This window comes from Megalobrama amblycephala, linkage group LG18, assembly GCF_018812025.1.
Source record: "Megalobrama amblycephala isolate DHTTF-2021 linkage group LG18, ASM1881202v1, whole genome shotgun sequence".
NCBI classification, from domain to species: Eukaryota; Metazoa; Chordata; class Actinopteri; order Cypriniformes; family Xenocyprididae; genus Megalobrama; species Megalobrama amblycephala.
Genome location: NC_063061.1, coordinates 20,136,420 through 20,152,215, shown reverse-complemented (window position 1 = coordinate 20,152,215; position 15,796 = coordinate 20,136,420). Strand labels below are relative to the sequence as shown.

The following is a 15,796-nucleotide window of genomic DNA, read 5'->3' as shown; positions in this document are numbered from 1 at the left end:
GGAATAGCGGAAGCAGTAGCTCGCAATTGAGCGGGTTAACCACTGATGCTAATGCGCTAATATTTATAATGTGTTTAGAAACAAATCTCTGAATTGCCTTTACATGGACTTTAAAAAATTATGGAAAATCAATCCATGTTGTGATGTTTGCAAACATGACATCTCATGTTAAACTCTCATGATATCATGAAAACTTACTGTGATTTTGAGTGGTAGACAGTGGTGGGCTCATGGATGTGGGTGTTATCGGAAAAGTACATATTGATATGTGTAATTCAGGTGAATGTTCTCCCGTCCCTCAGTAAAGAGCAGCAGAGGTCACTGCAGAAGATGTCCATTTGGGAGCAGCGCACCAACCAGCTGCGCAGACACAATCTGCGCAACAGCAGCGAGGCCCTTTACAACGAACTAGAGCCCGAAGAGCGTCTGCGCGTGTCTTCAGCACTGCATCTGCGGCCCGACATGAAGGCTCACCACGATCGGCCGCTGGTGGTGGAACATCGAGACGGCACTGTGGACAGTTCCAAGACTGATGGAGATGGAGACACTCGAGAGTGTCAACCGTCCTCCGCAAACCCAAGGAAACACCATCGATGTCGAGGAGAGAACGGAGATGCAGGGGAGGGGCGGCACCATAGACACCACAGCCGAAACAGAGAGCACCAGGGCGGCCTGGAGCGCAGCTGCAGTCAGGATGGGGGACAAAGGAACCACCAAACGGCTGGCTCTCCTGAGGAGGGCATAGGGATAGAGGACAGAGAACACAGACACCACCATTCTCGCCGATCCAGAGAGCTCAACGGGAATGGCAACGGCACGATCGGTAATGGAGGCAGGGGTGAGAGTAGGATACGAGGTCACAGAGAGGGCGAAGGAGGGAATGGAGAGAAGAAGAGACACCGGCCCCGCGTTAAAGCCCAGTCCACACTGGATGGAGAAGAATGCAGGGAGAATGGAAAACGCAGGTAAGTTCTCAAAGCCCCGGTATACTTCAAGCGAAATCGAAGAACGAACTGATGTGATGTCATTTCAAACAAAATCAGGCCAAAATGAAGTTTGTTTGGAGTTTGTTTTGCACGTTCGAAACAGCTTGCCAAAGCGAACTTTCCAGCTGTTAAACACCTTCATACTACCATTGGTGTGTGGCAGTTACATACTAGGTAGGTGTGGCTCTGAGGCTCCACCTTCTTTGACGTGGAAATCTTCTCTGGTTCATTTCTTCAGTTTAGTCCGTCGAGGCCAGATGTCCTTCAGTGAAAACATGAACACACTGGAAAGACGATTTATAGTAGAAAATGAGGTTGTAATTCTGATGAAATGAGACACTTGCACTGGTTTTCATGTTTAATACTGTAAAGTTGCTTGCTTTTAAGCAATCTATTGTATAAAGTGCTATATAAATAAACGTAACGTGACTTTACTAGAGTGCTAAATTGCAGAGCTCATGCAAACATCCATGTTGCTATGATGATCAGATTCTTATGCTTTATTTAAAAAAAAAAAAAAAAAAAACTTGCTGTTTTCTCATTTTGTTGTGTGATTATTTTGTTATTGAGAGGAAAGCGCACAGTACATATTTACATATTAATCTAAACGCGCTCTCAGCAGATATCGCTGGTCACGTATTTCCAACTTCGTTTTACCCCTAAGCGAAGAACGAAGAAGAACTTCGCCGTGAGTATATCAGGGCCTTCAGACTCTATGCCGGCCCCTAAAAAAGTATTTGGTCACTTAAAGGGATAATTCACCCAAAAATGAAAATTCTGTCTTTATTTACTCATCCTCATGTTGTTCCAAACCTGTATGGTTTTATTTCTTCTGAAGAACACAAAAAAAGAAGATATTTTGAATCTTATTGGTAACCAGTTATTTTCAATTCCCATTGACTTCCATTGTATTTTTTGTCCATATAATGGAAGCCAATTGGAACCAAAACTGTTTGGTTATCAACATTCTTTAAAATATCTTTTATGTTCCATAGAATAAAGAAAGTCATACAGGGTGAGTGAATGATGACAGAATTTTCATTTTTGAGTGAACCATCTCTTTAAGCCATACTTTAAAAAAATCATTTAGATAACAAGAATACTAAACAAAGTGTAATCTGCAAACAAATAGGGCTTTTGTCAAAACTAACTTCACATTTATGAGCAATTTTTGCAATATCTTTTAACCAGCTTGTTTCAAGGTGATTTTCAGTGCATGTATGAAGTCAGTTCTCCTCATGTTTACACAAGTGTAGCAGAGTAACCAAACGTATAGTTTATCACATGGATTTTGAATATGTTCCACTAATGTTTGATAAAGTGTCCAAATACTTTTTTTCTTCATTTTAAACAGTACATCTATTGTTTTAGAATTTAAAATCTTTCAAATGTTTTGCTTAAAATGTCTGTTGTTTTTCTTTAAAATAAATGACATTACTTTGATTTTCTGTTATATAATGCAGTGTCATTCATCATCTTATGTGGGACATTTTGAGTGTATGATCAGACATGACATTTGTTGCTACAATTTCATTGTTGCTTTGATGTGCATGTACTTAGAAAAGCATTAGGGAGCACTTTGAGTGATTTTGTGTGTATATATATATGTTGTATATTATTTTGTTCAGATGTATAGCTTTCCATTATTACAGGGGCAGACCGACAGAAACAGACAGCCTAGCCACCAGCCCTCTCCAGTCTCCTACTGATGAGAAGCCAGAAGTCACGGATAATCTAAAAAACAGCACCAGAGCAGGCCCGACCGGAGTCAACATCCCCGTCACCATAACTGCCCCGCCAGGAGAGACCATAATCATTCCCAGTAAGTATTATTTATAACAGACTTTTAATAAAAGACTATTCATTTCCAGTTTAATTATCCCTTTAAGTATTTCCTACTAACTACAGAATCAATTTTGCAAACATTCAGCACTGCTAAAAAGAAGGCAGCATTGAATGTTTATTTGTCACTTGTGACATTCTCTCCTCATTTTTGCTCTAATGATTATCTGTTTGACAGTGAACAACATTGATGGTGACAGTTTACTGCTGAACGAGGAAAAGAAGGATCTTGATGAGCTAAATCAGAATGCGCCCAAACTCATTCTGCCATACAGCTCCATGTTTGTGTTTGGTCCAACTAACCCGTGAGTTAAATCCAGAATATTATGTTCTAGTGAAGTCTTCACGAGAGATATGAAATGTGTATCACATATATTGCCTGTTTAGAAGTACTGTGATTGAACATTTAGATTTAATGTACCTACTGAATAGTGTGAATAAGTGTTTTCATGTTGCCTCTGTAGAGTGAGACGGCTGTGTCATTATGTGGTGAACCTGCGGTATTTTGAGATGTGTATCCTCACAGTCATCACCATGAGCAGCATCGCTCTCGCTGCTGAAGACCCCGTGCAGGCCAATGCCCCCCGCAATGATGTAAGACACGCTGATCCATATTTTTAAATATAGCCATTTTTTTGTTTGAAATGTTATCTTATAAATCTATAAAATTCAACGAACATTGACCTCATTGTTGCTATCTTTCATGGTAAGCTTGGGTTATGACATCAGTGGCATTTACATAACTCAAAACCAGTCCCGTAGGGTAATATGGCAGCCCTTGTCTGAACTGTCATGCTGAGGGTTGTCACTAGCCCCTCTGATTGCCTTTTGCAACATTTTTTCTTTCTTTCTGGGACAGCCTGTGAAAAGACTTTAAAGGGTTAGTTCATCCAAAACTGAAAATTATTCCATGATTTACTCACCCTCAAGCCATCCTAGGTGCATATGACTTTCTTCTTTCAGACGAACACAAATTAAATAATATGCTGGCTCTTCCAAGCTTTATAATGGTCATGAATAGAAGATGAGATTTTAAAGCCCAAAAAAGAAAGTGAAACTATCCACCTTAAAAGATATCCACATGGCTCCAGGGGATTAATAAAGTCATTCTGAAGCGAAGCGATGCATTTGTGTAAGAAAAACATCCATATTTAAAACTTCCGACAGACAGCCGTACGCATCGATTTATGGTGAAAGAGTGAACTCTAACCTGACGCATGACATTGACGAATACGGAAGTGCAGAGGATAGAGCAAAACAAATCACCGTTCATGAATTAGAAGTTTAAAATGAGAATTTTTAAAGAGAAGCATCGGAGGATTTCAATATAAGAGTTTGTTGCCCAACCCTATTTGTTTGAACAGCGAGAGGCGTCAAAGTGTACGCTACTCCTATATCACATGGCCGTCTGCCAGAAGCCAGTTAGTTAAGTTTTTAAAGTTTTAAATATGGAAATTTTTCTTACACAAATGCATCACTTTGCTTCAGAAGGCATTTATTTACCCCCTGGTGCCGTGTGGATATCTTTTATGATGGACAGTTGCACTTTTTTGGGCTTCAAAATCTCATCTTATATTCACTGCCATTATAAAGCTTGGAAGAGCCAGGACATTATTTAATATAACTTCGATTGTATTCGTCTAAAAGAAGAAAGTCATATACACCTAGGATGGCTTGAGGGTGAGTAAATCATGGGATAATTTTCATTTTTGGGTGAACTATCCCTTTAAGCGCCCTGTGCAACAACGTTAGCCCATAAAGGTAGCACTGAATAACAGAGAATTACATGTAAACATGTCTTCAAGAATCCTATTGCCCACTGTTTTATTTCTCATTGATTCACTGAGCATGATTGGTTTGTCTGATGAATCTCTGCTTTCACACAATATTCCCCAACTGCTCATGTGGGAGGAAGGAAAGGAAGTAAAAACTTGCGTTTATTTGAAACATCTATTTTTGTCTCTCATAAAAATACATTGTACATCATGTCTGTTCTGTTTTGAAGATTATTGAATTACTTGCTGAATCATAGCTGCACTGGGGCCAAACACTATGGTTTACACTGAGATTTTTGTATTATTTGTGGCATCATACACTTTCCTTTGCTCAAACGCTCTCTGGGACTGCAGAAATAGGAAGAAAATGACTGCTTATTTCTAGCACTCAAACTGTTCTGTGGTTCCCTCAGGTGCTGAAATACCTAGATTACGTCTTCACTGGTGTGTTCACATTTGAGATGGTTATAAAGGTAAATAAAACCTCCTTGTCACTGTGTCATTGATGCAAGGATGTATTTTTATTTTTTGCAGTATTGAATAATATGGATTTTATCATTTTTGTTTATTTACACTACCCTTCAAATGTTGGCACGATTCATTCATGTTTTTAAAAGAAGCCTCCTATGCTCACCGAGACTGCATTTATTTGATCAAAATACAGTAAAAACTTCAATATTGTAAAATATTTTTCTATTTAAAAGAACAGTTTTCTATTATAATAATATATTTTAAAATGTCATTTATTCTTGCAATGGCAAAGCTGAATTTTCAGCATCAATTCTCCAGTCTTCAGCGTCACATGATCTTCCCGAAATCATTCTAATATGCTGATTTGCTGCTTTCTTCTTATTATCAATGTTGAAAACAGTTGTACTGCTTAATATTTTTGTTGAAACCCTGATACTTTTTCTTCAGGATTCTTTGATGAATAGAAAGTTCAAAAGAACAGCATTTATTTGGTAACATTATAAATGTCTTTACTGTCACTTTTGATCAATTTAATGCATCCTTGCTTGAATATAAGTGTTTATGTCTATTTTTTGTTCATTTCCTCCCTTCTAGATGATCGATCTTGGGCTGCTGTTGCATCCTGGGTCTTACTTCAGGGACCTGTGGAACATACTGGACTTCATCGTAGTCAGCGGCGCTCTGGTGGCCTTCGCCTGCTCGTGAGTGGCTTTTTTTGTAATTCTGTCAGAGCGGAGCAGAGACGAGCAGACTGTCAGTTCAAATCCAGCAAGAGAGCATTCAGTCGAAAATGACGGAAACAGGATGTGACTGCCTGCTGTTTAGTATCTGGTGTGAGATGAAACTCTGTGATGAGGGGAAGTGTGGCATCTGTGTGTAGTTTGGTCTTCGGAACTGATCGGTTTAACGTGCATCTGGTTTTTTTTAGCTCATAATGGGATTGTGTGCAGTGCGCACACCTGTGATAATGGTTCGGATTTAGTATTTCCCACAGGAGCTGAGCCAGACAGTTGCAGAGAGGACATATTTGATTCTTATTGTTCCTGAGCCACCGTTATAATTAGTAATGATTTGCTAACTGCGCTATTACGCTTCTAATTGATTGATTTTAAGATGTTCATCTGATGGACGATAAAACGACAATAAAATGAAGTAGGTACCTGGAAACCACCTAAGCCACAAGTCACTCTAGCATCCACAGAGCAACATGCTTAGGAACCATTCAGAACCTGATTTCACCAAGTGCAACATGTTCCTGGATCAACATCTTTGTTGATCCTGGATCAACATTCCAATTAACCAATCAGATTTGAGGGACAAGTTTATGGTCTATGTGAAGTTTAGGCTTACAACCTGGGTTAGGTGCTTCTACATCAGCCATCATTTTCCTCTGATTTACCAATGGTTTATGGGTTAGGTTTAGGGTTAGCGATATGGTTCAGACTAAAATGTTATTCCAGGATATGTTGACCCAGGAAAGCATCTAACTTGGCAAAATCAGGACGTTCTAGCAACCATATAGCCATCACCATGGCAACCACCATGACATCACAGCGGCGAGTTTTTCATGGCTTAGAGCTAACATAATGTAGTTTATGAAGCCAGTTGGGTACAGATTTCTCTGCAAGGCAAACATAAACGCACACATTTGGTTTGACAGCGCGTGTGTGATTTGTGTAATAAATGCAAGGTCTAGTGTGGCTGAATCTTCTTAGTCGTCATGTGCAGATGCTCAGCTGTCTCTCTCCACCTCTGCATTTGACAGAAAGACCCTGGGGTGCTTTAAAATAGCTGTAAAAGAGGTGATAGAAAACTGCTCTGCTTTTGAGACCAGGCATTTTGTGCGAGTTTGCAGCTGTATTATTCAGTGCAGAAATTCTCCACCAGCTCCGAGTGGCACCTGTGCTTCTGATGGTGGCACTAAAGCATATCTATAAGAGTTAAATTACATGATATGCTGATTAATTAATTAAATTAATCACAAATTAATCACACATCAAATTTGGCTGAGAAATTACCCCCAAAAGATAATTTAAAGTCATTATTGTGTCGAATAAGGAAAGCATCAAATAGACATTACAAAAAGTAGCTTTAGAAATAAATATTTTATTTGATTTAACATAGAATTTATTACACATAAACGTTTAGGCTACAACAGCTATTAATATTATTATTAATTTTTCTGAAGCTGCATTTGAATTAGTATTTAGATATATTTACGGAAGAGTTTGGTTACCTACGGAGCCCTGCACATGACATGCAGGAAAAGAATAGTAGGCTAAATCACATGCAATTTACTAATTCGTTCCCTCGATTTGCTATTTCATTACCTCAATTTGCTATAAATGCTATTTGCAATTTGCAATTTTTTTGACGACTAATATTTTGTTCCCTTGATTTGCTAAATTGTGCATGATTTATTAATTTGTTCCCTCGATTTATAAACCGTGTGCGCAATTTACTATTTCTTTCCTTTAATTTGCTAAATCTTGCCCACGATTTATAAATAGAGGAAACAAATTAGTAAATCGTGCGCACGATTTAGCCAATCGGGGGAATGAAATAGCAAATCGAAGGAACGAATTAGTAAATCGTGTGCACAATTAGATTTTTTTCTTGCGTGTTGTGTGCGGGGCTCCTTAGATACCAACATTCGTCCCAAGATGGTTCTAGTTTGACCATCATATAAAATGAGGAAAAAAAAAAAAAAAACTTTTAATAAAAACCAACCCCCAGAACATACAAGTAGCTAAAGAAAGATTTATTTAGGGTAGTATTCGCTCTGGATTCAGTTCACTGTTGTATAGTGATTATAAATGTATTTCATACTGTGTTCTGCTCTTTCTGATTCTCCTGTGCTTGTTTCTCTTAAACTGTGCTGTAATCTTCTTTCCTCTCCTGTGCTGTTTTTCAGTGGTTTATAGCAAGCTTGTGTCCTGTGGGCTTTAATGTTTCTCATTTAGTTCCTTCTTTCTCCATCCATCTTTCTTTCTCTTTCTGTCTCTCTCTCTCGCTTTCTTTATCTTCCCTACCATTCCCTCTCGCTTGCGTTGCTTTCAGGAGCTTCATGGGGTACGCATTTGTTATTACCTGCTTTTCGTTAATCTGCCTGAGTATGAGTGTGTGTTTGTGTGGATAAGGAATCGCTAGACCAGTACAAGACATTCACAAGACCTGTGAATCTACACTTCCCTAGAACACGACTAGACATAAGCAGGGTCTAAAATAGTTCAATACAATAATAAATCAATACACTTCAGCAAGTAAATAAAACTGAGCTGCTCACTAAGTTCGGTAACTTTATAAGGAAGCCCAACATAATACATTCTTTAAATCCAATTGACCCTTAGCAAAGACCCGCCCCCCTTAGTTACAATGAAACAATAGAACAATAAAAACCATTTTGTGGCTCTTTAATGTGTCGTGACAGACTGTTGTAGCGCCTCAGCTCAAGCGGCTCATGAACCAATCTTCTCTTCCTACTAGTTAAATAAACATGAATGAACATGAGAATGAATGTTGTTTAAAGGTGCCCTAGAATTAAAAATTGAATTTATCTAGGCATAGTTAAATAACAAGAGTTCAGTACATGGAAATGACATACAGTGAGTCTCAAACACCATTGTTTCCTCCTTCTTATATAAATCTCATTTGTTTAAAAGACCTCAGACGAACAGACGAATCTCAACATAACACCGACTGTTACGTAACAGTCGGATCGTTTATATGCAGGCCCCCAATATTTGCATATGCCATGTTCAAGCATTAGACAAGGGCAGGACGTCTGGATGTGCACAGCTGAATCATCAGACTAGGGAAGCAAGCAAGGACAACAGCGATAAATGGCAGATGGAGCAATAATAACTGACATGATCCATGATATCATGATATTTTTAGTGATATTTGTAAATTGTCTTTCTAAATGTTTCGTTAGCATGTTGCTAATGTACTGTTAAATGTGGTTAAAGTTACCATCGTTTCTTACTGTATTCACGGAGACAAGACTGTCGCTATTTTCATTATTAAACACTTGCAGTCTGTATAATTCATAAACACAACTTCATTCTTTATAAATCTCTCCAACAGTGTAGCATTAGCTGTTAGCCACGGAGCACAGCCTCAAATTCATTCAGAATCAAATGAAAACATCCAAATAAATACCATACTTACGCGATTAGACATGTTGCATGATGAACACTTTGTAAAGATCCATTTTGAGGGTTATATTAGCTGTGTGAACTTTGTTTATGCTGTTTAAGGCAAGCGCGAGCTACATGGGTGGGAGCGTGAGCATTTAAAGGGGCTGCAGCCTGAATCTTCTCATATTTAATGATGCCCCAAAATAGGCACTTAAAAAATCTATGGGGTATTTTGAGCTGAAACTTCACAGACACATTCAGGGGACACCTTAGAATTATATTACATCTTTTAAAAAGACGTTCTACGGCACCTTTAAAACGCGGAAAGATGTAAATACACACAATTTTACAAGTTCAAGTCCACCAAGGTTAATCTTCTAACTCCTGACTGCTTTGTCGGACAAATTGCTGGATTTGGTGTTATTATTGGTTAGATCGCTTGTCAATCAAACTCCTGGCGAAGGGTCAATTGTAAAAAAAAAAATAGAATGATACTTACTGCTGTAAGTGATGTGAGCAAATCAGATTAAAGATCTACCAACCATCTACTATAGAAAACATTTGCTGTGACTTATCTTTTATTTTTACATGTATTTATTTATTCCTTATTAAGCCACCATAAACAAAATATAGAGAAATAAAGAAAAGAGTTTGTATTTTTTAATGAAAAATACCTTATCTCATATTTAATATACAAAGAAAAATTATATATAAATGAATTTAAAAAAGACTCGTTTACACAAAGTGCACTAAAATGATCTATTTTACTTATACTTGCTGTACACAATCAGCATCCATCACTAGGAGTTGCATGAACCTCTAGCACATGCATGCGTTTTCTTATAGTGTGTGTGGTTGTGTGTATGTGACATTTGCAGGTCTGTGACCTTTTCACATTTGTGATTTTTATTCCATGTTTCGATGCCTCTATATTTACCACTGAATGTGATTTATCTCGCAGAGATGTTACAAACAAACCAACAGTAACTAATAATCCTCCACTGCATCATGTCTTTGATTAATGCAATGTTTTATTGTGCACTAGAGTTGCTTCGATGCTTTTAATCTTTCTTTGCTGTTCGTCCTTCCACAGTGTTTCTGCTCAATGACAGCTCTCTTCTGTTCTGATCTCATTTAATCTCTTCATGCTGATCTGCATTTACTGCTTACTCTGTGTCTGTGACGTGGCTTATTATGTGTGTGTTTCTGTGTTTGTGCACATGTGCATGGTTTTTCATCGGTTTTCCTCGTCAGATCACAGCAAAGCGTGACCAGGTGGGGACAGTCTACTGTATATATCTATAAAAACATACCCTTTACCACCCAACCTCCCCACGGACCACTCCAAACTCACCACCCTTTGACTCTTCCTCTCATTCAGCATTTGTGGAAGGGGATGGACCTACTTTTTCCCAATTACATGACCTTTGACCTTTGCAAGGGCTTATAGAAACTACTACTCCTACTGTTTCCAGAGGACAGCCACCCCTTATGATAATGGACAAACATAAGATGAATTAATTCTGATTATTGCTATTAAATTATAGCATAAACTGAATATCAGCTACATACATATTAAAATAAGTTCTTGTTTTCTTCTATTTTAGAAGCTTACAGAATATATAAAATAAAATACAGAATTTCCCACAAAAGATCTTTTCCCCACAGTTACATGGTGAAAATGTATTTTGGTGTAAATGATTGTGTTTTCTGTTAATTTTGGGCTTAAATTTGAACATGATATAAGATTTACTCTTGTATCAGGGTGCATCAGGTAGCTTTATCCTGTCACAAACATTAGCCAGAACCAGTTCAGCACTGGTCCTCTTGTGTGATGGGTGGTTGGAGACAGATGGTCCTCTGAAATCTATGGGAGTATAGTTGACTGTCTCGTTCGGTAGAGATCCACATGCACCCATGGGGTGTATGTGTTATTGATAGACATTGCATGGACATTGCATGCCAGTGTGATAGAGTCCCAACTCCTCAATGGAGAGAAAAAGTAAGCATACTAATCACAGAGCTAAGCTAAACCTAAACCCACTTTCATTTTAGTATCAGGAAGCATATAGTATGCTTATTTGCCATGCAGAGCATTTGAAGTTTGTATTTTGAATGATGAATGGTTTTAAGACACGCAGACACACAGAAAAAGCTTATCTTAGTGAACTTTCGACTGTCAAGGAAACATCTCACCGTGCAGAAGAACTCAGCTTTTTTTTGGTTTAAACAAGGTTCAAATTGAGGTTATTCTTGAGCTTAGACATGTCTGCTGAAGTTTAGAGTAAAATATTTTTTAAATAGCCTTTCTTATTTTTTCAGGTGAGTTCCATTCTGAACTGTGTAATTCCACCTGCCATTCAATGTGAATCTGCCCGCTCTAACATTCAGAGAATGAATCATTCAGCATGTCATTGATGTTGACAGTCTTCTCTGACTTCATTTAACTTCAAGTCAATCCTGAAAACATAGTTAAACTGAATGGAACTCAAACATCAAACCGACATTAATTATTAAGACTTCAAAAGGGTTTATTTTCTGTTTAATTCATTTCATTAGTGGTGCATCACTCTTATGATTGCTCAAATTTATTTAAAAAACAAAACAAAAAAGTATTAAACTTAATTGTATACTCTAAAAAATGCTGGGTTAAAAACAACCCTAGTTGGGTTGAAAATGGTCAAACCCAGCCATTGGGTTGTTTTAACCCTGCAGTTGGGTTAAATGTTTGCCCAACCGGCTGGGTAGTTTTTACTTAACTCAACTATTGTTTAAAAATTACAGTATTGCTTACTTAAAATGAACCCAAAATATCTTGAAAATTAACATTTATTAATATGTTTAATAAATGAACATTTTAATTTCATTTTAGATTCATTTTAAGTCAGCCATATAGTCATTTTCAAACAATAGTTGGGTTAAATAAAACTGCCCAGCAGGTTGGGCAAACATTTAACCCAACAGTTGGGTTAAAACAACCCAATCGCTGGGTTTGTCCATTTTCAACCCAACTTGGGTTGTTTTTAACCCAGCATTTTTTACAGTGTAGGTTTAGAATTCATGACTTTTGCCTGGTGGATTATAAAACAAGCGAAAAATCCCTTAAACTTGCAGTAAATAACGCACCTGAACAATATTTAGAGACCAGGATCCATTTGCATATAACACATCCACTATGGTAAAACTGTGTCTAAAGAACTAGCCATTAGCTAAGGGGTAATCTGTTTTATATTTCGGATTCGAATTAGGCCAATCTACTTTTTTTAAGTGATTCTTTTAAAAGTTATGACCAGTCTTGAAGAAAAAAAATAAGATGACTTGTATGATGAATCTAGGATATTTATGCAACTGGCCACAGAAAATCATAGAAATTTGGGTGTCTTTCGGCTTGGGCCAGTAAGCAACCACTCAGAACACCCTAGCAACTGAATAGAAACACCCTGGCAACCACCCACAACATCCATGCAACATGGCAACTTTTTTTTTAAGCTTTTTGAACATCAGTATATGACTTGGCCAACTGTGGTTTTTACAAAGAGACCATTCCTGCTGAATGGATTGTTTCTTTGAATCTTTTTCTGGTAAATGAGTGTTATTTTACAGAAATTTTAAAAGATATTTATTGTCATCCTCAGAGGTAGGTTTGTTTCTGTAGAATAACCTCCCCTTGAAAGCATGCTTTCTACTAACCAAATATTCTCTAGCTAATGTAATTCTGAATTACATGATGGGCTGGAGGAAGTGATTAGCTCATTAAAATGTAATTGAATTGAGTTCGGGCTTTGTGCATGTGCTGGCAGATGACATCAAAATGCATCGTGTATGTTAAAATGTGTGAATGCAAGCGTGTTCGAAATGTTTCTAAGTCATTGCTTTTTCCTTACAGAGGAACTAAAGGCAAGGACATCAACACCATCAAGTCCCTAAGGGTCCTTCGAGTCCTGAGGCCTTTGAAGACCATCAAACGTTTGCCTAAACTGAAGGTAATGTCCTGCTATCTTTTTTTTAGTCTGCTTAGCTCTTATCTTATGAGGAGCATGCAGTGGAATTAGGGGGTTTTAGTTGTACAAGTACAAGATCAGATCCACCAAAGTGAAAGATTATCATTAATTAAAACTCATAGAGGATCTATCATTTGAGTTGCATACAGTCCTATTGAAAGGCATCAATAACAAGATGCTAACAATAGTGTTGTTCATGCTGTTGTTGTTATTGTTAACTAAAACTAACAGTTTTAAAGAACTTATTATCTGTTCCAGCACTCAGAATAATTGATTCATAGTCATGATAAAGATGTTCAGCGAAATTGATAACATGTGCTTAATAACTGTGCACACTTTACAATGTGACCTTGTCAATGTATGGTTTTAAGGTAAAACGGAAAATTAAATAAAATCCAATAAATGCAAGTTATTAATGCACTTAAAAAAAATTCTTAGCACCCCATCTGAACTGTTAGGCACCCCCTTAGCATCCCCAAGAAAAAAATCCTGGAGCCACCACTGTGTGATTTGTGCTTGTTTGTGTGTACGTTTTGCAGGCAGGGATGCCCCTTGTGTAGACCTCAACATTAACAGCCTTGTCGCATCTTTCTCTGTAATCAAATCACACACTTAGGCACACAAACAAATCGTTTTAGAGACACTTACTGTTATCTCATTACATGGCTATATCATACATTTAAACTTACATTTCACACCATAATTTGTTCATTTGGCTGAAGATTCATCACCAGTGGCGTTAGAATAAATAATAGACTAACAAACAAAACTGCGGCTTAGCTTAGTCACAAAACGAATGCACAGATAAAGCCTCACAGGACCACAGAGACATTTAACCTGCCTACAGAGATCTTATTAGCATTAATGCCGAAAAATATATATTACTCAGTGCTAATAATGATACCCTGAGGATATTAAACGAGCAGAAACGACAGAAAAATGAGTAGATTTACACATCCCCCCACTCACATTTTATCCTCAGCCTAAGTGCAATCATGACTATCTAGAGCAAGAGCTGTAATCAATTAAGTCACAGCCTACAGTTAGCGAAGTTGTGTGCTTTCACCAAGGCCTTGTGACATTAACACACGGCGACGCATTCTACACAGATGGATTTAATGAAGTTGTGCATTATAGACTGCATGTGTGGCAGCGAGGCTGTCCACTGTTTACAGGAGATCTGATTTGTGCTGTTTGTGTGTCCCCAGGCTGTGTTTGACTGCGTTGTGAACTCTCTGAAGAATGTGCTCAACATCCTCATCGTTTACATCCTCTTCATGTTCATCTTCGCCGTCATTGCTGTGCAGCTTTTCAAAGGGAAGTTTTTTCACTGCACCGATGAGTCCAAAGCCCTGGAGAAGGACTGCAGGTACGGCTGTGCTCTGGTTGGACTGTCTGGATATATTCTACATGGATGGATGGAGGGAAGAGATAGAGTGGAGGAGAGAGGAGGATGAAAGTGAAAGTAGAAAAGATGGAAAGGAAGAGGGAAGGAATGTAAGTAAGGTTTTCAGGCAGACAGGAAAATCAAAAGGTAAAAAGAAAAGGAGTGAAGTAGGGTTATTTTAATATGTTTTACATACTAGGATAGTTATTTGAATTAGCTTTTTGAATTTATTTTTATAATTAATTAATTTAATTTAATTTAATATTACTATTTAAGTTTTAGTCTAGTTCAGTATTGGATTTTTTTTTCAAGCCTGGAATTTTAGTGCTTCAACAAACTTTTTTCAGTTAGTTGCCAAGAGAACATTTACTCTGTTTATATTTTATTTTATTTCAGCCTCATTTCAATTAGCTAAAATGTTTTAATAGTTTTAGTTAACAATATTAACCCCTGGAGCAAAGGAACTAGAGTGAACAAAAAAGGAGAAGGAAGGAAGGAATATAGGAAGCAAGGAAGAAGAAAATAAAAGGAAGGAAGGAAGGAAGGAAGTTTAATCAAGGAAGGAAGCAAGGAAGGATGGAAGGAAGGAAAATTAAATTAAGGAAGGAAGGAAGTTATATTAAGGAAGGAAGGAAATTATATTAAGGAAGGAAGGATGGAAGGAAGGAAAATTAAATGAAGGAAGGAAGGAAGGAAGGAAATTATATTAAGGAAGGAAGGAAGGAAATTATATCAAGGAAGGAAGGAAGGAAGGAAATTATATGAAGGAAGGAAGGAAGGAAGGAAGGAAATTATATCAAGGAAGGAAGGAAGGAAGGAAGGAAATTATATTAAGAAAGGAAGGAAGGAAGGAAGGAAGGAAGGAAGGGAATTATATTAAGGAAGGAAGGAAGGAAGGAAGGAAGGAAGTTTAATTAAGGAATGAAGCAAGGAAGGATGGAAGGAAGGAAAATTAAATGAAGGAAGGAAGTTATATTAAGGAAAAAAGGAAGGAAGGAAGGAAGGAAGTTATATTAAGTAAGGAGGGAAGGAAGGAAAATATATGAAGGAAGCAAGGAAGGATGGAAGGAAGGAAGGAAAATTAAATTAAGGAAGGAAGGAAGGAAGGAAATTATATTAAGAAAGGAAGGAAGGAAGGAAGGGAATTATATTAAGGAAGGAAGGAAGGAAGGAAGTTTAATTAAGGAATGAAGCA

At 37.5% G+C, this 15,796-nt stretch overlaps 1 protein-coding gene across 10 annotated transcripts in view; it reads left to right on the top strand.

Moving 5' to 3' along the window:
* The window catches only part of cacna1bb (calcium channel, voltage-dependent, N type, alpha 1B subunit, b), a 178,258-nt gene that overhangs the window by 123,760 nt on the left and 38,702 nt on the right, over nucleotides 1-15,796 (top strand). For 8 of the 10 annotated variants that reach the window (XM_048166481.1, XM_048166478.1, XM_048166473.1 and 5 more), the window contains 8 exons: nucleotides 303-965; nucleotides 2,639-2,808; nucleotides 3,007-3,133; nucleotides 3,293-3,422; nucleotides 5,017-5,076; nucleotides 5,669-5,775; nucleotides 13,100-13,196; nucleotides 14,423-14,583. In XM_048166481.1, coding sequence (XP_048022438.1) covers nucleotides 303-965; nucleotides 2,639-2,808; nucleotides 3,007-3,133; nucleotides 3,293-3,422; nucleotides 5,017-5,076; nucleotides 5,669-5,775; nucleotides 13,100-13,196; nucleotides 14,423-14,583 — 1,515 coding nt within the window. The remainder of the gene's footprint in view (nucleotides 1-302; nucleotides 966-2,638; nucleotides 2,809-3,006; nucleotides 3,134-3,292; nucleotides 3,423-5,016; nucleotides 5,077-5,668; nucleotides 5,776-13,099; nucleotides 13,197-14,422; nucleotides 14,584-15,796) is intronic. The other 2 variants (XM_048166480.1, XM_048166479.1) reach the window with 1 other exon arrangement.